The 25726-nt window shown below is 38.4% G+C and overlaps 2 protein-coding genes across 8 annotated transcripts in view; one reads left to right on the top strand and one right to left on the bottom strand.

The window, feature by feature from the left end:
- TPST1 (tyrosylprotein sulfotransferase 1) overlaps positions 1-25726 on the top strand; it is a 136255-nt gene that overhangs the window by 52416 nt on the left and 58113 nt on the right. For all 7 annotated transcript variants that reach the window (XM_082645138.1, XM_082645143.1, XM_082645137.1 and 4 more), the window contains one exon: positions 22743-22941. In XM_082645138.1, the coding sequence (XP_082501264.1) occupies positions 22743-22941 (199 nt within the window). The remainder of the gene's footprint in view (positions 1-22742; positions 22942-25726) is intronic.
- Positions 1-25726, bottom strand: part of SEPTIN14 (septin 14) — a gene marked incomplete at both ends in the record, with an annotated part of 568759 nt that overhangs the window by 528483 nt on the left and 14550 nt on the right. The gene's annotated exons all lie outside the window — the stretch shown is intronic.

Genomic DNA, 25726 nt, shown 5'->3' with positions numbered 1-25726 from the left:
ATTCAGTGTACGATTTGATGAATGTTTATATCTCTACACACTTGTGTTCTCACCATCCATATAAAGGTATAAAAAAATTACCAGCACTCAGGAGACTCCTTTATGCTCCTTCCCAGTCAGTATCCTCCTAAATCCCAAAGTAACCACTGTTCCAGTCTCTTTCACCAGAGGTGATATGAGGTTGCAGATAAAGTTCAAAAACAGTCTTGCTTGTTTTTGAACTTCATATAAATGCAGTCATGTCTATTTATTATCTTGTTCCTGGATTTTTTCATGTAACATTTAGATTCACCCAGAATATTATACATAGCAGTAGTTCATTCTTTTTCATTACTATGTGATATTCCAATATGTAAATATAACACAATTGATCCATTGTTCCATTGATGGACATTTGATGTTTCCAGTTTTGGGGAATTATGGGTAAAGTTGCTAAGCATATTCTTGTACATAACCTTTGGTTGACATAAGCTTTCATTTCTCTTGGGTGTATAAAAATGAGTAGAATTGATGGCTCATAAGATATCTCTATCTATGTATCTATATATCTTTAACAAATACTTCCAGTTTTCCAGAGTGTCTGTATCATTCATGTATGGCTGTACCATTCATGTGTGACTATACTATACATGAATGTGTTCTAGTTGCTTCAGATCTTTGCCAACACTTGGTATTGTCAGTCCTTTTAATTGTAGTGGGATGCAAGTAGCTTTTAAACTTAAAAGCAAAATAATAACATTTAAACTCCTTTTTGAAACAAAGTCTTACCCAGCATTGCAGTATAAAATAGATAAGAGCAGAGCTACTGTGGTTGAAGCAGGTCTAATCTAAACTGTACTGCCTCTTTTAAGACTGAGTCCCTGCTCTTAAAAAGAGCTAATTGGGGGATAAGGTAAAAACATACAGACTTATTCCATTAGTAAGTACCAGGTTATAAATATTACATGTTAGTTGAGAGTCATGACCATAAGGAATTCATAGCCCAGAGTCAATCATCCTGTGTGCTTTTGCCTTCCTATAAATATTTTTATTCTGGGAAAATTGTTTAAGTATTTTAATACTTATTTTAGTATTATTTAGTACAAAAATACTGAAATTATTTAGGCAGCCTTGAAGGCTTGAAGATATTACCAGATGGCTCAGGATGCAGAAATTGTTGACGACAGCAATAAGAAGGGCCTTCATGGTTCTACCTGCCTTATCTTGTTAACTATGAAGGTTAAGCTTTCTTTTGCTTTGCTTAGGAATTTTCAGTTATTTTCATTTCACCTCTTGCTTCCCTGGTCAGTTCCAGTTACAGAAGAGTAGGAGGTGTAGGGTAGTCACCTGCTAGCACGTATAAGGGTCGTCTATGAAAGAGTTTGATAGAAGAAAGCATACTTGCATTCTGGCATGGTCCAGGGAGTCTTCATTAGAGATTAGTGTATATAAGCTAAACTTTTCAAAATTGAAGGTAAAAGCAAAATATTTAATGAGTGGAGAAGGGATGAAAACAGATTGCTTTGACTGGCTGATAATTTAGCTTTAGTTCTGCATTTAGGTAAAACTGTAGGATTTTATTCTATTTTATTTTTTTATTTATTAATTTTTCTTGGCTACGCTGTGCAGCATATGGGATCTTAGTTCCCCGACCAGGAATCGAACCCACACCCCTTGCATTGGAAGCACAGGGTCTTAACCACTGGACCACCAAGGAAGTCCCTAGAATTTTAGATATACTAGTCATCCTTGATATTTTAAGGTAGTCGTTCAACTCCAGTAGTAGTTCTAGTTTCTCCAGTGACTGGCATTATAACTTTTATGTTTGAATGCTACGTTCTGTTTTAATAAATTATTCAACCATACTACTCAACTTCGTATTAAACTGAATCATAGTCTTGAATATGATAGCTCCAAAAAACAATATGTATAGAACTTGCTGATCTATTTCTTCTAAACTAATAGAGAGTAGAAAAAAATTGAGGTATTTCTACATGTCTTTTTGCCTTTATCTTTCAAGAAATGTTTGTATAAAAAGGTGGGGGTGCACATTCTAAGGAAAATATTTTATGCAAATAGGTGTATTCCAGCAGAATTCTCCAAGTGATTGAATTGGAGGAGGGTTTTGCTGATCAGTAAATGGTGTCTACTGCTGAGGCCTGCTCTGTTTGATATTTGTATTTTGCGTTTGGAGTAGGAAATAGAAGTTTGTATTTTGAGTAGGAAATAGAGGTAAAGTTTGAGACTATTTATGTAGACCTCTTCCTGCAGATTGTGGAATTTTTGTGGAGGAATTTTAGTCATCTCCATATGGAAGCATTCAGGAAGTTACTAGCGTACACAGAGTTGTTTTTGCTCTTAAGCTCATTAAGATACTATAGAATTACCTGGAACAAATAAAAATCATCAATAAGGGTAACAACAAAAAAAAGCCACCAACCATATGTATACTCAAGAATGAGTGAAATAAAAAGGTAACTTACGATCAGTAAATAAGTTTAGTAGTCAAAAGAGCAAAGCCAGAAAAACAAAATAATATAATGGTAACCCTTAACAGGAATAAGTACAAGAATCACAACTACAATTCAGAGAAGAGTTATCTACTCCTAGAGCAGAAAAAGGGTGTACAACTATTATGCACAAATAGGTTAGAATGAAAAATGTAATAATAGTGGTAAATACAAGAGAACAAATTAGAATACAATAAATGATACTCTGAAACTTAACTCATGAATGTTTGTTTAACTAATGAAGCAAAATGGGCACCTGATTTTAACAGCTCTACTAGGGAAACTGACAAAGCAGTTCGGGAATTTCAGCCTTACAGTAGCAATATTTGAAACTACCTGATGATGATACCTGGTCTGTCATTATTTTTGTCGTGTTTTTCCCGTTTTTGTTTGTTTAGTTAGCCTATTTGTGAACTTTACATAAATGAGATCATAGTCTGTGTTTTCTTCTGTCCATTTTTTTTTTTTTTTTTTTTTTTTTTTACTTAACATTATCTTGAGATTTATCTTTTTGAGGTGTATAGCTATTTTCAATTTGTTTTTATTGCCACAATACTATGATATAATAGATATAATAATAATAAATATAATTATTTATACATTTATACTGTTGATGAACATTTGGGTCATTTTTGGTTTCGAGCTATGTACATTTTTTAAGGTGTCCTCTTCAAGAGTTTCTCTAAGATACACACTTAAGCATAGGATTGCTGGGTCATGGAGGATATGCATATTCACCTTCACTAGGTAATGCCAAGTTGTTTTCCAAAGAGTTTGCAGTAGCTTACACTGCTACTATCAATGTAAAAATCCCCAGGAATCCATAACCTCACCAGCCTGGCTTTTTTTTTTAAACCTTCTTATTTAGTTTAACTGTATAGTACAGCCTGTCTTGTTGAATTTTTCTAACTGGGTAAGAGTAAATGGTAGGTACCTCACTGTAATTTCAATTTGTAATTCTCTGTTAATGAATTTGAGCACCGTACATTTTCATTGGCTATATATAGTTCTCTTTTGTGAAAGGCCTGTTCATGACTTTTGCCCATACTTCTGATGGGTAAGGTTTATCTTTTTCTTTTTGATATCGTTTATCTGATAGATATATTACAGATTGCTTCTCTCAGTAGCTTGTCTTTTAACTTTCTTTATAATCTGTTTTGATGAATGTAGATTTGCAAGTTGTTGCATTTATCAGTCTTTTCCCTTATGTTTTTTGTTTGTTTGTTTGTTTTATCTTAATCTTTATATGACATTGATTTTTTTAAATAAATTTGAAGATTTATTTATTTATTTATTTATTTATTGGCTGTGTTGGGTCTTCATTTCTGTGCAAGGGCTTTCTCTAGTTGCGGCGAGCGGGAGCCACTCTTCATTGCGGTGTGTGGGCCTCTCACTGTCGCGGCCTCCCACTGCGGAGCACAGGCTCCAGACGTGCATGCCCAGTAGCTGTGGCTCACGGGCCCAGCTGCTCCAAGGCATGTGGGATCCTCCCAGACCAGGGCCCAAACCCGTGTCCCCTGCATTGGCAGGCAGACTCCCAACCACTGCACCACCAGGGAAGCCCTGACATTGATTTTTGAACATGATAAACTGTGAAATACAAGTGGTCTTGCGATATAATCATTCATAAAATTCATGTAACAAATCAGAAACCCAAATTAATATATTCAAGTATGGAAAATTTTTTAACAATATTACTTTTTAGATTTATTTTTGGCTGCACTGGGTCTTCGTTGTTGCACGTGGGCTTTTCTCTGGTTGCAGCAAGTGGGGGCTACTCTTCTTTGCAGTGTGCGGGCTTCTCATTGTAGTGGCTTCTCTTGTTACAGAGCACAGGCTCTAGGTGTGTGGGCTCCAGTAGTTGTGGCACGCGGGCTTCAGTAGTTGTGGCTCGCAGGCCCTAGAGCGCAGGCTTAGTAGTTGTGGCACACAGGCTTATTGCTCTGTGGCATGTGGAATCTCCCTGGACCAGGGCTCGAACCTGTGTCCCCTGCAATGGGAGTCAGATTCTTAACCACTGTGCCACCAGGGAAGTCCTGGAAATTGTTAAATAGTAAAATTAACAATGTTGCCTCATATTCTTTTTCTGTTCCAGGATCCCTCCAGGATTCCATATTACATTTAGTCATCATATCTCCTTAGGTTTCTCCTGGCTATGACAGTTTCTCAGACTTTCGGTATTTTTGATGAACTAGATATTCTTTTATTTTTTTAATTTAATTTTATTTATTTTTTTATACAGCAGGTTCTTATTAGTCATCAATTTTATACACATCAGTGTATACATGTCAATCCCAATCACCCAATTCATCACACCACCATCCCCACACTCCCACGGCTTTCCCCCATTGGTGTCCATACATTTGTTCTCTACATATGTGTCTCAATTTCTGCCCTGCAAACTGGTTCATCTGTACCATTTTTCTAGGTTTCACATACATGCATTAATATACGATATTTGTTTTTCTCTTTCTGACTTACTTCACTCTGTATGACTGTCTCTAGATCCATCCACGTCTCAACAAATGACCCAATTTTGTTCCTTTTTATGGCTGAGTAATATTCCATTGTATATATGTACCACATCTTCTTTATCCATTTGTCTGTTGATGGGCACTTAGGTTGCTTCCATGACTTGGCTACTGCAAATAGTGCTGCAACAAACTTGGGGTGCATGTGTCTTTTTGAATTATGGTTTTCTCTGGATATATGCCCAGTAGTGGGATTGCTGGATCATATGGTAATTCTATTTTTAGTTTTTTAAGGAACCTCCATACTGTTCTCCATAGTGGCTGTATCAATTTACATTCCCCCTAACAGTGCAAGAGTGTTCCCTTTTCTCCACACCCTGTCCAGCATTTGTTGTTTGTAGATTTTCTGATGATACTCATTCTAACTGGTGTGAGGTGATACCTCATTGTAGTTTTGATTTTCATTTCTCTAATAATTAGTGATGTTGAGCAGCTTTTCATGTGCTTCTTGACCATCTACATGTCTTCTTTGGAGAAATGTCTGTTTAGGTCTTCTGCCCATTATTGGATTGGGTTGTTTGTTTTTTTAATATTGAGCTTCATGAGCTGTTTATATATTTTGAAGATTAATCCTTTGTCTGTTGATTCGTTTGCAAATATTTTCTCCCATTCTGAGGGTTGTCTTTACATCTTGTTTATGGTTTCCTTTGCTGTGCAAAAAGCTTTTTAGTTTCATTAGGTCCCATTTGTTTATTTTTGTTTTTATTTCCATTACGCTAGGAGGTGGATCAAAAGAGATTTTGCTGTGATTTATGTCAAAGAGTGTTCTTCCTATGTTTTCCTCTAAGAGTTTTATAGTGTCCAGTCTTACATTTAGATCTCTGATCCATTTTGAGTTTATTTTTGTGTATGGTGTTAGGGAGTGTTCTAATTTCATTCTTTCACACGTAGCTGTCCATTTTTCCCAGCACCACTTATTGAAGAGACTGTCTTTTCTCCATTGTATATCCTTGCCTCCTTTGTCATAGATTAGTTGACCATAGGTGCATGGGTTTATCTCTGGGCTTTCTATACTGTTCCATTGATCTGTGTTTCTGTTTTTAGGCCAGTACCAGATTGTCTTGATTACTGTCACTTTACAGTATAGTCTGAAGTCAGGGAGTCTGATTCCTCCAGCGCCGTTTTTTTCCCTCAAGACTGCTTTGGGTATTTGGGGTCTTTTTTGTCTCCATACAAATTTTAAGAGTTTTTGTTCTAGTTCCATAAAAAATGCCATTGGTAATTTAATAGGGATTGCATTGAATCTGTAGATTGCTTTGGGTAGTATAGTCATTTTCACAATATTGATTCTTCCAGTCCAAGACCATGGTATATCTCTCCATCTGTTGGTATCATCTTTAATTACTTTAATCAGTGTCTTACAGTTTTCTGCATACAGGTCTTTGTCTCCCTAGGTAGGTTTATTCCTAGGTATTTTATTCTTTTTGTTGCAATGTAAATGGGAGTGTTTCCTTAATTTCTCTTTCAGATTTTTCATCATTAGTGTATAGGAATGCAAGAAATTTCTGTGCATTAATTTTGTGTCCTGCAACTTTACCAAATTCATTGATTAACTCTAGTAGTGTTCTGGTGGCATCTTTAGGATTCTCTATGTATAGTATCATGTCATCTGCAAACAGTGACAGTTTTACTTCTTTTCCAATTTGTATTGCTTTTGTTTATTTTCTTCTCTGATTGCCGTGGCTAGGACTTCCAAAACTGTTGAATAATACTGGTGAGAGTGGACATCCTTGTCTTGTTCCTGATCTTAGAGGAAATGCTTTCAGTTTTTCACCATTGAGAATGATGTTGGCTGTGGGTTTGTCATATATGGCCTTTATTATGTTGAGGTAGGTTCCGTCTGTGCCCACTTTCTGGAGAGTTTTTATCATAAATGGGTGTTGAATTTTGTCAAAAGCTTTTTCTGCATCTATTGAGATGATCATATGGTTTTTATTCTTCAGTTTGTTAATATGATGTATCACATAGATTGATTTGTGTATATTGAAGAATCCTTGCATCCCTGGGATAAATCCCACTTGATCATGGTGTATGATCCTTTTAATGTGTTGTTGGATTCTGTTGGCTCGTATTTTGTTGAGGATTTTTGCATCTGTATTCATCAGTGATATTGGTCTCTAATTTTCTTTTTTTGTAGTATCTTTGTCTGGTTTTGGTCTCAGGGTGATGGTGGCCTCATAGAATGAGTTTGGGAGTGTTCCTTCCTCTGCAATTTTTTGGAAGAGTTTGAGAAGGATGGGTGTTAGCTCTTCTCTAGATGTTTGATAGAAGTCACCTGTGAAGCCATCTGGTCCTGGACTTTTGTTTGTTGGAAGATTTTAAATCACAGTTTCAATTTCATTACGTGTGATTGGTCTGTTCATATTTTCTGTTTCTTCCTGGTTCAGTTTTGGAAGGTTATACCCTTCTAAGAATTTGTCCATTTCTTCCAGGTTGTCCATTTTGCTGACGTAGAGTTGCTTGTAGTAGTCTATTAGGATGCTTTGTATTTCTGCAGTGTCTGTTGTAACTTCTCCTGTTTCACTTCTAATTTTATTGATTTGAGTCCTCTCCCTCTTTTTCTTGATGAGTCTGGCTAATGGTTTACCAGTTTTGTTTATCTTCTCAAAGGACCAGCTTTTAGTTTTATTGATCTTTGCTATTGTTTTCTTTGTTTCTATTTCATTTATTTCTGCTCTGATCTTTATGATTTCTTTCCTTCTGCTCACTTTGCGTTTTGTTTGTTCTTCTTTCTCTAGTTCCTTTAGGTGTAAGGTTAGATTGTTTATTTGAGATTTTTCTTGTTTCTTGAGGTAGGCTTGTATAGCTATAAACTTCCCTCTTAGATCTGCTTTTGCTGCATCCCATAGGTTTTGGATCGTCATGTTTTCATTGTCATTTTTCTCTAGGTATTTTTTGGTTTCCTCTTTGGTTTCTTCAGTGATCCTTTGGTTATTTAGTAATGTAGTGTTTAGCCTCCGTGTGTTTGTGTTTTTTACGTTTTTTTCCGTGTAATTCATTTCTAATCTCATAGCGTTGTGGTCAGAAAAGATGCTTGATATGATTTCAGTTTTCTTAAATTTACTGAGGCTTGCTTTGTGACCCAAGATGTGATCTATCCTGGAGAACGTTCCGTGCACACTTGAGAAGAAGGTGTAATCTGCTGTTTTGGGGTGGAATGTCCTATAAATATCAGTTAAATCTATCTGGTCTCTTGTGTCATTTAAAGCTTCTGTTTCCTTATTTGTTTTCATTTTGGATGTTCTGTCCATTGGTGTAAGTGAGGTGTTAAAGTCCCCCACTATTATTGTGTTACTGTTGATTTCCTCTTTTACAGCTGTTAGCTGTTGCCTTATGTATTAAGGTGCTCCTATGTTGGGTGCATATATATTTATAATTGTTATATCTTCTTCTTGGATTGATCCCATGATCATTACGTAGTGTCCTTCCTTGTCTCTTGTAACATTCTTTATTTTAAAGTCTATTTTATCTGATATGAGTATTGCTACTCCAGCTTTCTTTTGATTTCAATTTGCATGGAATATCTTTTTCCATCCCCTCAGTTTCAGTCTCTTTGTGTCCCTAGGTCTGAAGTGGGTGTCTTGTAGACAGCATATATATGGGTCTTGTTTTTGTATCCATTCAGCGAGCCTGTGTCTTTTGGTTGGAGCATTTAATCCATTCACATTTAAGGTAATTATCCATATGTATGTTCCTGTTACCATTTTCTTAATTGTTTTGGATTTGTTTTTGTAGGTCCTTTTCTTCTTTTGTGTTTCCCACTTAGAGAAGTTCCTTTAGCATTTGTTGTAGAGCTGGTTTGGTGGTGCTGAATTCTCTTAGCTTTTCTTTGTCTGTAAAGCTTTTGATTTCTCCATCGAATCTGAATGAGATCCTTGTTGGGTAGAGTAATCTTGGTTGTAAGTTCTTCCCTTTCATCAGTTTAAGTATATCATGCCACTCCCTTCTGGCTTGTAGAGTTTCTGCTGAGAAATCAGTTGTTAACCTTATGGGAGTTCCCTTGTATGTTATTTGTCATTTTTCCTTTGCTGCTTTCAATAATTTTTCTTTGTCTTTAATTTTTGCCAGTTTGATTACTATGTGTCTCAGCGTGTTTCTCCTTGGGTTTATCCTGTATGGGACTCTCTGCACTTCCTGGACTTGGGTGGTTATTTCCTTTCCCATGTTAGGGAATTTTTTGACTATAATCTCTTCAAATATTTTCTCTGGTCCTTTCTCTCTCTCTTCCCCTTCTGGAACCCCTATAATGCAAATGTTGTTGCGTTTAATGTTGTCCCAGAGGTCTGTTAGACTGTCTTCATTTCTTTTTATTCTTTTTTTTTTCTTTTTGGCGTTACGCGGGCCTCTCACTGTTGTGGCCTCTCCCGTTGCGGAGCACAGGCTCCGGACGCACAGGCCCAGCGGCCATGGCTCACGGGCCCAGCTGCTCCGCGGCATGTGGGATCCTCCCGGACCGGGGCACGAACCCGTGTTCCCTGCATTGGCAGGCGGACTCTCAACCACTGCGCCACCAGGGAAGCCCCATTTCTTTTTATTCTTTTTTCTTTATTCTGTTCTGTGGCAGTGAATTCCACCATTCTGTCTTCCTGGTCACTTATCCGTTCTTCTGCCTCAGTTATTCTGCTATTGATTCCTTCTAGTGTAGTTTTCATTTCAGTTACTGTATTGTTCATCTCTGTTTGTTTGTTCTATAATTCTTCTAGGTCTTTGTTTAATATTTCTTGCATCTTCTCGATCTTTGCCTCCATTCTTTTTCTGAGATCCTGGGTCATCTTCACTATCATTATTCTGAATTCTTTTTCTGGAAGGTTGCCTATCTCCACTTCATTTAGTTGTTTTTCTGGGGTTTTATCTTGTTCCTTTATCTGGTACATAGCCCTCGCCTTTTCATCTTGTCTGTCTTTCTGTGAATGTGGTTTTTGTTCCACAGGTTGCAGGATCGTAGTTCTTCTTGCTTCTTCTGTCTGCCCTCTGGTGGATGAGGCTATCTAAGAGGCTTGTGTAAGTTTCCTGATCGGAGGGACTCATGGTGGCTAGAGCTGACTGTTGCTCTGGTGGGCAGAGCTCAGTAAAACTTTAATCTGCTTGACTGCTGATGGATGGGGCCTGGTTCCCTCCCTGTTGGTTGTTTGGCCTGAGGCAACCCAACACTGGAGCCTACCTGGGCTCTTTGGTGAGGCTAATGACAGACTCTGGGAGCATTCACGCCAAGGAGTACTTCCCAGAACTTCCGCTGCCAGTGTCCTTGTCCCCAGGGTGAGCCACAGCCACCCCCTGCCTCTGCAGGAGACCCTCCAACACTAGCAGGTAGGTCTGTTTCAGTCTCCCCCGGGGTCACTGCTCCTTCCCCTGGGTCCCGATGCGCACACTACTTTGTGTGTGCCCTCCAAGAGTGGAGTCTCTGTTTTCCCCAGTCCTGTCAAAGTCCTGCAGTCAAATCCCACTAGGCTTCAAAGTCTGATTCTCTAGGAATTCCTTCTCCCGTTGCCAGACCCCTAGGTTGGGAAGCCTGACATGGGGCTCGGAACCTTCACTCCAGCAGGTGGACTTCTGTGATATAAGTGTTCTCCAGTCTGTGAGTCACCCACCCAGCAGTTATGGGATTTGATTTTACTGTGATTGTGCCCCTCCTACCGTCTCATTGTGGCTTCTCCTTTGTCTTTGGATGTGGGGTATCTTTTTTGGTGAGTTCCAGTGCCTTCCTGTCAGTGATTGTCCAGCAGCTAGTTGTGATTCTGGTGTTCTCACAAGAGGGAGTGAGAGCACATCCTTCTACTCCGCTATCTTGGTTCAGCCTCTCCCTTATGGTTTGAACTTTGTGTTTTGTAAAGAAATCTTTCTTTACCCTAAGGTCAAAAGTAGTCTTCCATATTTTTTCCTAAAACTTGAAAAATTTTCCTTGATTGATTAACATGAGTTAATCAATCTGGAATTTATTTATTTATTTATTTTGTGGTACGCGGGCCTCTCACTGCTGTGGCCTCTCCCGTTGCGGAGCACAGGCTCCGGACGCTCAGGCTCAGTGGCCATGGCTCACGGGCCCAGCCACTCCGCGGCATGTGGAATCTTCCCAGACCAGGGCACAAACCCGCGTCCCCTGCATCAGCAGGCGGACTCTCAACCACTGTGCCACCAGGGAAGCCCAGTCTGGAATTTATTGATCAATATGAAATTTATTTTTTGTGTGTGAGGGTACAGATCCATCTTTAACTTTTTTCCATATGGATGTCTGGTTCCCCAGAGCTGTTTATGGAATAGTCTCTTTTTCCCTAGCCACCTGTACTACCTGCTAGGTGAAATATTAAGTTTCCATATATGCATTTTTCTGTTAGTGAAATATAACATAGTTATACCCTATTTTAATTACTATAGTTTTTTGAAATGTCTTAATACCCAGTAGGGCAAGCCTCCTTCTTAGTTCTTCTCTAGGAATGTCTTGGCTATTTTGAGCCCTTTATTCCTCAGTTTTCTCTTTAAGCATGATTTATTAATGATTAAATTTACATTGAATTTGTAGGTAATTTTGAGAAGGATAGCTATCATTATATCAATATTAAGCCTTCCTATCCATAACACAGTATGCTTCTCCATTTATTTAGGTCTTCAACATCTTTTTTTTTTCTTTTTTTTTTTTTCTTTTTTTCCGTACGCGGGCCTCTCACTGTTGTGGCCTCTCCCGTTGCGGAGCACAGGCTCCGGATGCGCAGGCTCAGCGGCCATGGCTCACGGGCCCAGCCGCTCCGCGGCATATGGGATCCTCCCAGACCGGGGCACGAACCCGTATCCCCTGCATCGGCAGGCGGACTCTCAACCACTGCGCCACCAGGGAGGCCCCAACATCTTTTGATAATATTTGATTATGTTCTTCATAAAAGTCTTGTACTTCTTTTGATTAATTAAGTTTTGAGTACCTTTTTGCTGTTAATGTGAATAATGTGGTTTTTTTCAAATAATTTTTTGTTTGTTTTTGGCCGTACTGCACAGCTTGTGGGATCTTAGTTCCCCGACCAGGGATTGAACCCAGCCCCCCGCAGTGAAAGCTCCAAGTTCTAACCACTGGACTGCCAGGGAATTCCCGTATATAATTTGTTGTTTTTAAAGTTTCTGTTAGTTGCTCTTGTATCAAAATACAAATGACATTTGTATATATTTATGTCCTGCAGCTTTCCTAATGTTTTGTGGTTTTGTCTAGGCTAAGACTTATAATAACAAGCAACCTTGTTTTAAAGCAGTGGTTCTCAACTGGGGCCAATTTGCTCTCCTGGGGGACATTTTGCAATGTCTGGAAATATTTTTGGTTGTCACAATGGTGGGGTGGTTGCACTGCTGGCATTTAATAGGTAGAGACCAGGGATGTTGCTAAACATCCTACAATGCACAGGACAAACCCCACAACAAAGAATTTATCCAACTTAAAATGTAAATAGTGCCAAGGCTGAGAAACTTTAATATAAGTTTTTTCTTTGTTGTGAAAATTTTCAAGTACAAAAATATTCAAAAGAATAGTGTATGTATGACCACCAACAATGATCAATATAGGCCAACAGTGTTTCATTTAACTTTCTCCCTTCCCCTACTCTTGAATTATTTTAAAGCAAATCCAGGACATTATATCATTCCATCTTTTATTTTTTTTATTTTTGGCCTTGCTGCACGGCTTGCGGGATCTTAGTTCCTCAACCAGGGATTGAACCCGGGCCATTGGCAGTGAGACCACAGAGTCCTAACCACTGGACTGCCAGGGAATTCCCCATTCCATCTTTTAAAAAAATAATTAAATGAATCATTTATTTCATTAAAAGTAGACATTAACAGTTTTAAATCAGACATTTACAAAAAAAATTCTGATTGTAATCTACATTAAAATTAGTTCCTGCGAAGACATATTCAGTGAGTAAGATAGTTAAGATTTTGGTTTCTTACTGAGATAATCCTGGGTTTGAATCCCAGCTCTGCCTCTTATAAGCAGTATGAGCCTAAACAAGTCACTCTGTCACTTTGAGTCTTGGCTTATTTCTCATTTAAAAGGCTGCATTTAAGAAAAAATCTGGAGACATTCTTAGAAAGGATACAGATGAAGAAGTACGTAGGGTGAGGTCTGGAAGGGTCCCAAGACAGAAGCTTCTAGCCCCATGAAACAAGGGTGCTCCATCCTCCTGACATGTGGATATGTTCACCAACCTGGAAGCTCCTCAAAATGTAGTGACTTTAGTGTTTGCTTAAAATAGCAAACATGTATTTTATCATAGTTTCAGTGGGTTGGGAATATGGGCTTGTCTTAGCTGAGTCCCCTAGCTCAGAATCTCTTACAGGCTGCAATCAAGGCTTAACTGATAGGGGACTATTTCCCAGCTCATGTGGTTTTGGGCAGGATTCAGTTCCTCCTGGGTGTTGGATGGAGGACCTCACTTCCTTGCCATGAAGCTTTCTCTGTATGGCTAGTCACAACACAGCAGCTGACTTAATCAGAGCAAGCAAATGAGAACAGCCAGGGAAAGTGAGCAAGATGGAATTCACATCTTCTTAACCTAATCTTCAGGTGACATCCTATCACTTCTGCCATATTCATTAGAAGCAAGTCCCTAGGTCTAGCTACAGTCAAGGGGAGAAGATTACATAAAGGAATACAGGAGTTGGGAATCTTGGGTACCATTTTATTTTTAAATTAATTTATTATTATTTTTATTAATTTATTTATTTACTTATTTATTTGGTTACACTAGGTCTTAGTTGTGTTTTTACAGCTCCTTAGTTGTGGCCAGTGGGCTCCTTAGTTGCAGCTCGCCAGCTCCTTAGTTGTGGCATGTGAACTCTTAGTTGTGGCATGCATGTGGGATCTAGTTCCCTGACCCAGGGATCGAACCTGGGCCCCCTGCATTGGGAGCATGGAGTCTTAACCACTCTGCCACCAGCGAAGTCCCTCTTGGGTACCATTTTAGAAGCAGCCAATTAGTCTGCTCTCAGGCTGCCAATGACTCATACGCAAAATACATTTCCCCCCTCCCCATGTCACAAAATTCTCATCCTATTACAAGCTCAAAGTCCTTCATCTTGCCATCTAAATCAGGTCTAGTTGTGGTTGGAGCTTCTGAGTGTAGTTCCTTAAATATAGGTCCTTGAACAGAAAAGATCTGTAGCACTAAAGATACAAGTTATATCCCCACCCCACCCGCAATGCCAGTATACAGTGATGGAACAGGCATAGGGCAATAGACATTTAAAATGAAGGCAAATAGGGGGAAGAAAAAGGTGTCATTGGTTCATATCAATTCTGAAATCCATCTGGGAAAATATTAGACATTCTTTGAGCAGGTCTCAGTCAAATGTAAGTAATTTAGGAATTATTTTCCATGTCTCTCAGCTCTGCCCTTTGGGCTCTTGAGTAATCCTTCCTTTTTCATGAAAGATAGCACATATTTTGTAGCTATGTGGTTTTATCTGTCTAATTCCTGCCAGTAGAATTTTGGGAATCCAGCGTGTCTTTCCATTTTGTACTGTTTCTGTCCCTTTCAGTCCAAGTTGGCAATGTTGCTGCTGATAAACTTCTCAAAAATGTTGTGGGTCCTCTGTAAATCTCACCTGGGGTTCATTCCATTTGGATAATAATTTTACCCACAAATCTTTTTGAGATAAACCATTCTTTGCTTTGGGCTCCTGCTGAGATGGCTAAGGGACAATGTGCTTAAGCTTCCTACAGGCCTTATTAAACTGAGAGGATCTGTGAGGCACACCCTTAATTTGTTTAAAGGACTCTGTGTGACTGAATTATTGGGAGCCATTTAGGAGCAGCCTACAACAGAGGTTAATTTATCTAATTGAAGTAGTTATATGACTTTTTTCCCTCCTTTTAAGCTACTAATGTAAGTTACATTAATAGATTTTGTAATGTTGATTTAACCTTGAATTTCTGGAAAAACTCCAACTTAGTGGAGCACTAATTATCATCCGATAATTAGTGCTGGATTTGATATGCTAACTTTTGGTTTAGGATTTTTATATATATTTCATGAGTGATACTTGTAATTTTTATTATTCCTATACTCTGTGTCTGGTTCTGATAGGGATAGAGTAGGATAGTTACACAGGTAGTTTTAGAAATCCCACTAGGGGATTATAGATAGAGAAGGAGACTTAGGGAACTTCGGAAGACCACTGTGAGTTTTTGTCTTGTTTTATTTTTGAGACCACTGTAAGTTAATTGTTGAGTCCAGCAAGGTAATATCCTTAGGACCAAGGACAGGAGTGTAAGGGAAAGGTGACATTCCAAAGTAGAAGACCCTCATTATACTGAAATCTGTGATGATTTAACGTATTTTAGTATATGTTACCACCCTTCTGCTGATTTGAATAGACACCATGATAGTCCTAGTTTGACTTTATAGGGTCAAACACTCTCTTGCCTGATGAGAAGGAGGAGCTAATGATGGAAGCCTAACTTCTACTCAAAGAATGAGGAAGAAGGTGGTCCTCTCCCCCTCCCCACTTTCCTTTGACTAAAAAATGTAACCCGCTTAATTCTTGGGGCAGAGCCCCCTTGCCTGCCTGCTTGTATCCCTCGCAAGCATCCTATATTAATAAAGCTACTCCTTGCCTATCACTTTGCCTCTTGCTGAATTCCTTCTGCGCTGAGACATAAAGAACCTGAGCCTCAGTAAGTCCTGACACCAGGTTAGTGATTCTAATTAAAAGACCGTGGCTTCAAGTCCCAATCTGGGTTTTGGCTGGTTCGAGTCCCAGCCTGTGGGTTCAAGTCGCAAGCTGAGGTATGCGGTTTCAGTTTTGTTACATAGTTTTGCTGGCCTTATAAATTACTTAGAGAGTGTTCCCTCCTGTTCTGTGCATCTTTTGATTGTCTTTTCCCTCAATATTGGATCACATTTTCTTGGTTCTCTGTATCTGAGTATTTTTGGAGTTATGTTTTGAGTCTCTGAGTCCTGCTAGAATCCTCTGGTGAATGAAGATTTTTTTGTTGTGGTGGGTTATCAATCTGGTTAGTTTCTAAACCACAAGTTTGTGTCTCCTTCTGTGAACAGTGTTTCCAGTATCAGTTTAGTTTTCAGACTTTGCTATGCTGCTTTGGGTTTTTCTCATTCACAAATCATTTATGAGTTTGGAGTGTTGGTGGCAGTTTATTTCATAGTTTAATTCTCAAAGCCTTTGCTGTGCTTCCTTCAGTCTCTCCCAGGTGTGAGTTGGAAGTTGTGCTGATTCATATGCAAAATTATGGGAAATGTTCTCTGGCTCTCTCTTTTTTTTTTTTCAGTTTATTTTTTTTTCTTTTTATATAATATCTTTTAAACAAAGTTCACTTTTTTTAACATCTTTATTGGAGTATAATTGCTTTACAATGGTGTGTTAGTTTCTGCTTTATAACAGAGTGAATCAGTTATACATATACATACGTTCCGTATCTCTTCCCTCTTGCGTCTCCCTCCCTCCCACCCTCCCTATCCCACCCCTCTAGGTGTTCACAAAGCACCGAGCTGATCTCTCTGTGCTATGTGGCTGCTTCCCACTAGCTATCTGTTTTACGTTTGGTAGTGTATATATATGTCCATGCCACTTTCACTTTGTCACAGCTTACCCTTACCCTTCCCCCTTCCCATATCCTCAAGTCCATTCTCTAGTAGGCCTGTGTCTTTATTCCCATCTTGTCTGGCTCTCTCTTTCCCTTGATTTCTCCCTAACACTCCCTGACTCCCAGAGGCTACATTTCTTGTTGTTCTGGCCAGAAATATGGCTTTCACTCAGCATTTTAGCTGCCTGCACCATCACTATGCATTTCTGCGTGCTGGGTGCCACCATTAGGACAAAGAGGTGAGAGAAAACTGTCAAAAATAATGAGGAAGGGCTCCCCTGGTGGCGCAGTGGTTGAGAGACTGCCTGCCGATGCAGGGGACACGGGTTCGTGCCCCGGTCCAGGAAGATCCCACATGCCGCGGAGCGGCTGGGCCCGTGAGCCATGGCCGCTGAGCCTGTGCGTCCGGAGCCTGTGCTCTGCAATGGGAGAGGCCACAACAGTGAGAGGCCCGCGTACCGCAAAAAAATAAAAATAAAAAAAATAATGAGGATGTTTCTTATAATACTCTTTAGACTCCAGTGGTCCCTTTTCCCAATTATTTTTTGCCTAAAAGATGGGATTTTGTTCAGTTTTTGCTGCTTACATTTGTGCATAGTATGGACTTAGAATTTTTATTTATTCTAAGATTTATTTGAAAAAGTCTTTAATTTTTGGAAGATTATTTTTGTTCTATTCAGTCTGGGTTGGCAGTAATTTTCTCTTGGTACTTTGAAGGTATTATTCCACTGTCCACTAGTTGTAGTTGTTGCTGTTGAGAAATCTGCTGTCAGTCTAATTGTCAGTCCTTTTTCTATATGCCATTTAATGTTCATCTTTTGTGTTCTGTGTTTTTAAGAATCCCTGCTTCCACTGTAGGGGGCGTGGGTTCAATCTCTGGTCCAGGAACTAAGATCCCACATGCCGTGCAGCCAAAAAGAAAAGACCCTTTTTGGGACTTCCCTGGTGGTCCAGTGATTAAGGCTCTGTGCTCCCAGTGCAGGGGGCATGGGTTCAATCCCTGGTTGGAGAACTAAGATCCTGCATGCTGCATGGCATGGCCAAAAAATCAAACAAACAAAAAAACCCCACTTTGTGACATAGAAATTTGAATTCCATATGATTTTCATGTGTTTAAAATATTATTCTTTTGATTTTTTAAAAAAACATTTAAAAATGTAAAGCCATTCTTAGCTTGAAGGCCAGACAAAAACAGGCAGTAGGACTGGATTTAGCCTGTGACCCATAGATTACTAATCTTTACCTTAGCTACTTGGTAACTTACTCTGACTCATGTCACGCCCTAGGAGAGGAATGACCTAGTTCTGTCATCTGCATTGCCATAATATGGTTTCTAACCTCTGTCATCACATTTATCATGCTGCATATTAATCATATGTATGCTTATCTCTCTTACTGGACTCTGAGCTTCTTGAGAGGAAGGCCATGACCTAGTCATGTCATCTTTGCATACTTAGTATCTAACACTTGACCTGACCCATAGTGGGTGTTCAAAAAATATTTAATATGAATTTTATGCTCAATCAATATAAAATGCCATTACTGCTGCCTTAAAGAGAAACACTTGAGTGATACGCAGTATGCCTTCCCAAGTTCTTCCCCCTAAGGAGTCCATGGCAACTGCATTTGCTACTAGTGAATCTTGTGACTCAGTGGTTACATAACATAAAGCCTTTTCATTTTAGAATTCTATCTCTTTCAGAGAAGAGATGGTTGGACTTTATCTTTAAATCAATCATCATGATAAATAATGGCTTTCATTTTTCTTCTGAACCAGTGCTATATGCTGCATGCAAAAATAATACTAGCTATTGTTTACTGAGCACATACTACATTTCAGTCTCTTAGTCAACTCTAATTTTCCTTTAGACTTTTGGTAACTTCCTTACTACTATCAATTTACCTCTTTTCCTTTGTTCCCTACATCTGAAACAAAACTAAGCAATAATACTTATGCTTTTCTTCCATGCTATTGTAATGAATGAAAACACGGTCCATTCAGTCCTTCAAGTCAAATACGAATTCATCTAGACTCTTTTCTCTCCTCCCCATATCTAATTGACCACTAAGTCTGATCAATTAAAAACAAATCTATGGGGTCTTCCCTGGTGGCACAGCAGTTAAGAATCCACCTGCCAATGCAGGGGACACGGGTTCAAGCCCTGGTCCAGGAAGATCCCACATGCTGCAGAGCAACTAAGCCCGTGTGCCACAACTACTGAGCCCGCGTGCCTAGAGCCCGTGCTCCACAATAAGAGAAGCCACTGCAATAAGAAGCCCGTGTACCGCAATGAAGAGTAGCCCCTGCTCGCCACAACTACTAGAGAAAGCCCACACGCAGCAATGAAGACCCAATGTAGCCAAAAATAAATAAATTTATTTTAAAAAAATCGGTGGAGGTTTTTTCTTTCCATCTCTATGTCATTTGCTGTAGTTGGAGCATTAATCATTTCTCAATTCTTTCAATATATAGTTGAATGTCTTTACTGGTTTTTCTGACCCCAGGTTACCCCATCCTTCAATCTACTCTTCCCATAGTTTTCAACATTGAATGCAGATGAAAACAATCTAGTCTTGTCAGTCCTGTGATTAAAACCCTTCTATCATTCCCAACTTCCCAGTCACGACATATGAGACCCTATGTGTGACTTCAGTGCTTAACACAGATATGTTTCAGAATCCAAAATTTTTGGATTCTAGAAAGGTCATATGGTGTACATAACACATATTATATAACATCCTCTGTTTGTTCTGGGTCAACACTCTATAATCAAGGACATCAGTATTTCTTCATTAAAGAGTATGATAGTTTATGCCAAGAAGAATAAAGACTTTAAATAGATTCCTATCAGTTCAGGTTATGTTTTGCTGCCACATGAGTTACAGGAAAATGTTTAGTTTTTGGATTTCAGAATTTGGGACAAGAGATTGTGACCCTATAGATATCCAGTGGTCTGCTGGAGCTGGATTGCGCCAGCTACAGTGAACCCATTTTTTTGCATCTCTTCTCAACTCTGTGGTCAATGACATCATGTTGGTAGCTTGAAATCATCCATGGTGGGAGTATTTACACCATTGGTTATCAGTAAATGCTACAAATTATGACCCTTCCCTTCTCAGAGATCAGGTTGTAAAGTGTTACCGGCACAGCCCTGTATATACCTATTACATGTGTAGTATGTTATCACTGTGGCAAAACCACTTAGTCTATGCAGTATAGAACAAGAGGCCAAGGTTTTCAGGGAAGCATAGAATGTAAAAATCAAGATGTGATTTGACGTCAATAGGACAGCAGTAAGAGAAACTGGATAAAACAGGTGCTTTGGAGTCAGACAGACGTAAGTTCAAATTCTAACGCCATTATTTCCAGACTGTGTGACTTTAGATAAATCACTTATGGGTCTCAGTTAACACAGTTGAAAAAAAGGGACTGATAATATTTCTCTTAAGGTTGTTTCAAGGATTAAAGTAGATATCATATGCAAAGTACCTGACATAGACTGAACAGAAATTATTTTTTGTTTACTATAAAGCATTTTTTTCTCGAGATGTTTATCTCTGCAGATGTGACTCCCATTCTCTAATGTTCCTAGTGCACCCACAGTAAATATCACGCAGTTCAGCACTTGGATGTTCTCTAGTTACTTCATTTTTTTTTTTATAAAGTATCTTTGTTTATATACTAGATATTTTTATTTTCTTTTTATTTATTTATTTGGCTATGTCGGGTCTTAGTTGTGGCACGTGGGATCTTTCGTTGCAGTGCTGGGCTCCTCTCTAGTTGTGGTGCACAGGCTCTCTAGTTGTGGCGCATGGGTTCCAGAGCACGCGGGCTCAGTAGTTGCGTTGCGTGGGCTTAGTTGCCCCACAGCATGTGGGATCTTAGTTCCCTGACCAGGGATCGAACCCACATCCCCTGCACTGGAAGGTGGATTCTGAACCACTGGACCACCAGGGAAGTCCCTAGTTATTTCATCTTGTGGCAGTTGATCTCCTTATTAATATATGATCCTTGACCTCTTGCGCATGTTTGTATAAACTAAATTTGTAGGGTTTTTTTTCCCCATGAAAAGCTTTTACTCATTAGTTTAATAAACATTTATTGGGCATCTATTATATGTTAATATGCTAGATACTGGTGATTGTGAAATTAATAAAACATAGACCTTCCTTATAGTCTGGTGGAAGGATAGGTAGTTGGGCAAGGAAGCCAACTACTTAAATGAAGGGAAATTAGGAGGCTTTTGTAGTAATCTGGGTGAGAAATGATGGTGACATGAACTAAGTTTAGTGGCAGTAAGACTGGAGGAGAGATTTTCCTACTCAAAGATAGGGTCTCTAGAACTGGATAACTTGGGAGTGATCTTGCTTTCTCCCTGTCCCATCTGAGATCTCTGGTTTTGCCTTGTAGATAGGTGGTGGTGACATTTATCAAGATAAAATGTATATGAAGAGGAGTAGATTTTGAGCAGAAGTTGATGGGTTCAGTTTTGGACCATCTTAGTTTTTGGGTGTGTGCAGGGTATATGGATATAATTCATTCACCATATAATTCATCATACAAACTTTAACATTTGTGGGTGTGAGTGGGATGTGATGTTCGTAATTAAGCTGGGGGCAATCGGTATAAACTGGACCTGTCCTGGACAAACCAGGATGTTCTTTATTAAAGAAAGAGTGGGGTCTACTCTTTGCTGTGGTGTGCGTGCTTCTCATTGTGGTGGCTTCTCTTGCTTTGGAGTACAGGCTCTAGGCGTGTGGGCTTCAGTAGTTGTGGCATGGCGGGCTCAGTAGTTGTGGCTCACAGGCTCTAGAGCACAGGCTCAGTAGTTGTGGCACACGGGCTTAGTTGCTCTGCGGCATGTGGGATCTTTCCAGACCAGGGATCAAGCCTGTGTTCCCTGCATTGGCAGGCGGATTCTTAACCACTGCGCCACCAGGGAAGTCCTCTCTTGTGTATTTTTTAAGGAGTGGAGCCCCTTTGAGGGATTCTTCATCAAATAATTGTTATCTGCAGCGAGAGATCAAAAACTTAAAAGAAAAAGATCTTTTTAACCTTTTATTAGAATACTGTTTGAATGACTTCTAATGTATTATGATATAAAACTCTCTTAGGCACTTTTGTTTGATAGTCATTTGGCCAAAATCTGCTAGTTCAGATACAATTTCAATCTAGATGTCATTCTAGATTATATTTTACCCTAAGATTATGAGTTATTTCGTCAGATATAGTGTCACTATAAGCTTAAAGTAAATTTCTAGGTCAAGAGGTAGAACACATTTATTTTGTAATATCGAAAGTCATAAATAGCACTCCTTTTTCTTCCTTAGAAAATAGGGTTCTTTAGGAAATCAACAGAAAAATAGGACAAATGAATATTTTGCAGTCAGTGGATTATGGTTGACTATTTCCCCCCCAATATTTTATTATGAAAAATTTCAAACATACAAAGAACTGAAAGAATTATACCCACTAGCTACAATTAACATTTTGCTATATTTGCTTTATCACATAATGTGTCCATCTTTCTGTTCCTGTAGTCATCATTCATCAAGCCATCTTATTTACTTGTGGTTTTTATTTTTATGTATTTCAAGTAAGTTGACCAGCTGTTTTTCTAAGCAGTCTTATCTTTGTTATGTTTTTCTGAACGTTGTAATTAAAGTGTCAATACATTCTGTGCAGATGTTTTCACCTGACCGTTTTTCCTATTTCTAGGAATCTGAGGTTGCCAATAATTGCTGTCAGATTGAGAACATTAAAAAAAAAAGTCTAGTAAGTAATGTCAAGCCTGGAAAATGCACTCTTTCTCAATAGCTTTTATAATCTGGAGACTTGTAATTTTTAAAGTCATCAAAAATAATTTCCAGGGGCTTCCCTGGTGGCGCAGTGGTTGAGAGTCCGCCTGCTGATGCAGGGGACACGGGTTCGTGCCCCAGTCCGGGGAGATCCCACATGCCACGGAGCGGCTGGGCCCGTGAGCCATGGCCGCTGAGCCTGCGCGTCCGGAGCCTGTGCTCTGCAACGGGAGAGGCCACAGCAGTGAGAGGCCTGCGTACCGCAAAAAAAAAAAAAAAAAAAAAATTTCCAGTACTGTTTTCAGTATTCTAAATACATGTTTATTCACATTATATTGTTTTCAGAGTGGAGAGATCTACAGACCAAGTCATCAAGCCAGTCAATGTGGGAGCTCTATCAAAATGGGTTGGGAAGATACCTGCAGATGTTTTACAAGACATGGCAGTGATTGCACCCATGCTTGCCAAACTTGGATATGACCCGTATGCCAATCCACCTAACTATGGAAAACCTGATCCCAAAATCCTTGAAAACACTAGAAGGGTAAGTGAGATTTTTAAAGTGAATTGAGAAAACTGGGTATGGAACGTGGGTCCCAAAAAGTTTTGTTCCTTGCTTTTTTATGATCAGAAAATTATTTTAAATTAGAAAAATCCTATTTGTAAAATGCTTTATCATCAGAAATCTTCCACTGCATTTTAAGGATAACTGTGGCTCTTTCCAGGGACTATGGGGACAGTTCTTTAATCTCTTTTTCCCAATTTCTAAGAATGGTGCTTACTGTTGGGGAGATTTAGTCTCATAGCTGATTATCATAAATTTGCATAAACACCAGATTTATTAGTGACCTCACTTCTAGTTTCTTTTTACTTTAAATCTAATGGCTACTTTACTTTTAAACCTTTGTTTAGATGAGGCATGATTTCTTGATACTTGAAAACTAAACATTGGCTACATGAGAAGAATTATTACATAGGTACAATAAACAACCCTCTGATTGAGAGAAAGTTACTATTAAAGTGTAGTTACAACTACTTCTTTTATAAGTTATTCTCACATCTTTATAATATTTGAGAAAAGCTGAAAACTCAAAAAATGTGAATATATACCTTACCTATATAATCTATTTCAAATCATACCTTAATGTATTTTTTATTGTGGTAAAATTTAAATAACAAAATTTACCATTTTAACAAGTTATAAGTGTACAGTCCAGTACATTCGTATTGTTGTAGAACTGTCACCACCATCCATCTCCAGGACTTTTTTCATCTTTCCAAACTGAAACTACGTAATCATTACCCATTCCCCCTTCCTCCAGCCCCTGGCAACCACAATTCTACTTTCTGTCTATAGATGTGGTATTTTTTGAAACTACAGTTTAAATAAGACAACCATGTTAGCGTAAGTTCACTGATAGGCTGTTGGATTTCAAGATTAAAATTCCTTTCCTTTCTCTGGTATTTTTTTTTAATGTCAGTTTCCTCTCCTCCCCACAACCTTATATCATCTCTTTATTCTGTTCTTCTGTCGATACCTTTAATCGAAAAACAAATTTATATTTCATGAGGCTGATTTCCATCTGGATTTTTTACACTTAGATATTACTTTTGTTTTCTTTTTTCAAGTTATTAGTGGCTATATATGAAGAGCTATTTTCTTAAAACCATCACATATGGAGGCAGATTTTTTTTTAATTTTTAAAATAATCTTTATCCTTTTTATATTTTTCATACGTACAAGCATTATTATAAAAATATAAACTTAGGGGCTTCCCTAGTGGCGCAGTGGTTGAGAGTCCGCCTGCAGATGCATGGGACATGGGTTCATGCTCCGGTTTGGGAAGATCCCGCATGCTGCAGAGCGGCTGGGCCTGTGAGCCATGGCAGCTGAGCCTGCGCATCCGGAGCCTGTGCTCCGCAACGGGAGAGGCCACAACAGTGAGAGGCCCGCGTACCGCAAAAAAAAAAATAAATAAAAAATAATTTAAAAAAATATAAACTTAGTTTATAAAACTTATAAAATTAAAAAGATAAGAGAATAAAATTCACCTATAATGTTACCACCCAGACAAATACCATTTTTAGCATTTTGATGGATTTCTCTTTCTTCTTTGCATTTTGTTAAACAAAGGTAAGAATACTTGTCTTACATCTCACTTTTGCACACACACAATCTTGTATTCAGCCCTTTCCACTTAATATTCATGAGCATTTTCTCATTGTGCACGTGCTTTTTAAACATAATTTTTCATGGTTGTATAAATAAATCATTTTATGAGCCACCTTAAATCCTTTATGAAACACAGTAGTAAGTGAATGAATGAATGAATGAACAAACAAATAAAATGTTTCCCTAGTATATGTTCTATAATTTATCTTACCATTTTTCTTTTGCTGTTTACAATTTTCTGTTTGACAAATAGTGCTACAGTGAACATCTTTGCACATACTACATTTTAGTGGGGGGTTTTTTAGGGCTAGACTAATGAAAGTGGAATTAAACCACATCAAAATATCTGAAATTTTTTAAGGTGCATGATATATGTTGATAAATTTTTTTTTATTCTTTTGAACTACCAGCATAATATAGGTAATTTTATTTTAGAGTTTTTCTAATTTTAATAGGTTTCATTGATTAATATAATTGAACATTTTCCAGTTATTACCTATATGTATATATTCTTTTACGAGACATTTAAGTTTGAAAAAAGCTTTATATGTGTTAAAGTTTTGTGAATTACCTTCTGCTAAAGATGAAGTATACAGTGCATTATCATAGTCCTTTTTAATCTCTTGGTAATTGGTAATTCATAGCTTTCTCCTTTGTACAATACTGAAATGGTTTTTATAAACCAAGGTACATGTGTAAGTGATATTTAGAGGTTCCCCAAGTAGTAGACATTATAGTTTTCCTACATGTGAGTTGACCAGCTAGATTATTCTTGGCTTGCTTGAGTGGTTAAGTAGGGAAGAATGCTGTGGTTTGAATCCTTGTGACTAGAGAATTTGTTTCATACACATTTGTGGCTTTTGAAAGAGTTTCAAAATGCACACTGGAAAAAACCTCCCCACCATCTTTTTCTACGTCTAAAGTGACAAATATTGAGACTCCCTGCTTCCACTGCAGGGGGTGCGGGTTCGATCCCTGGTTGGGGGAACTAGGATCCTGCATGTCACACGGTGGGGCCAAAAAAAAAAAATAGTGGTGATAATTACACAATATTGTGAATGTACTAATTGCCAATGAATTGTATACTTTAAAATGGTTAAAATGGTGAATTTTATGTTTTATGAATTTTACCACAATTTGTTTATTAGAACTAATA

This window comes from Mesoplodon mirus (assembly GCF_964341445.2).
Source record: "Mesoplodon mirus genome assembly, chromosome: 15".
Lineage (NCBI taxonomy): Eukaryota > Metazoa > Chordata > Mammalia > Artiodactyla > Ziphiidae > Mesoplodon > Mesoplodon mirus.
The sequence above is the reverse complement of the archived record's forward strand: the minus strand, read 5'-3'. Positions and strand labels throughout refer to the sequence as shown.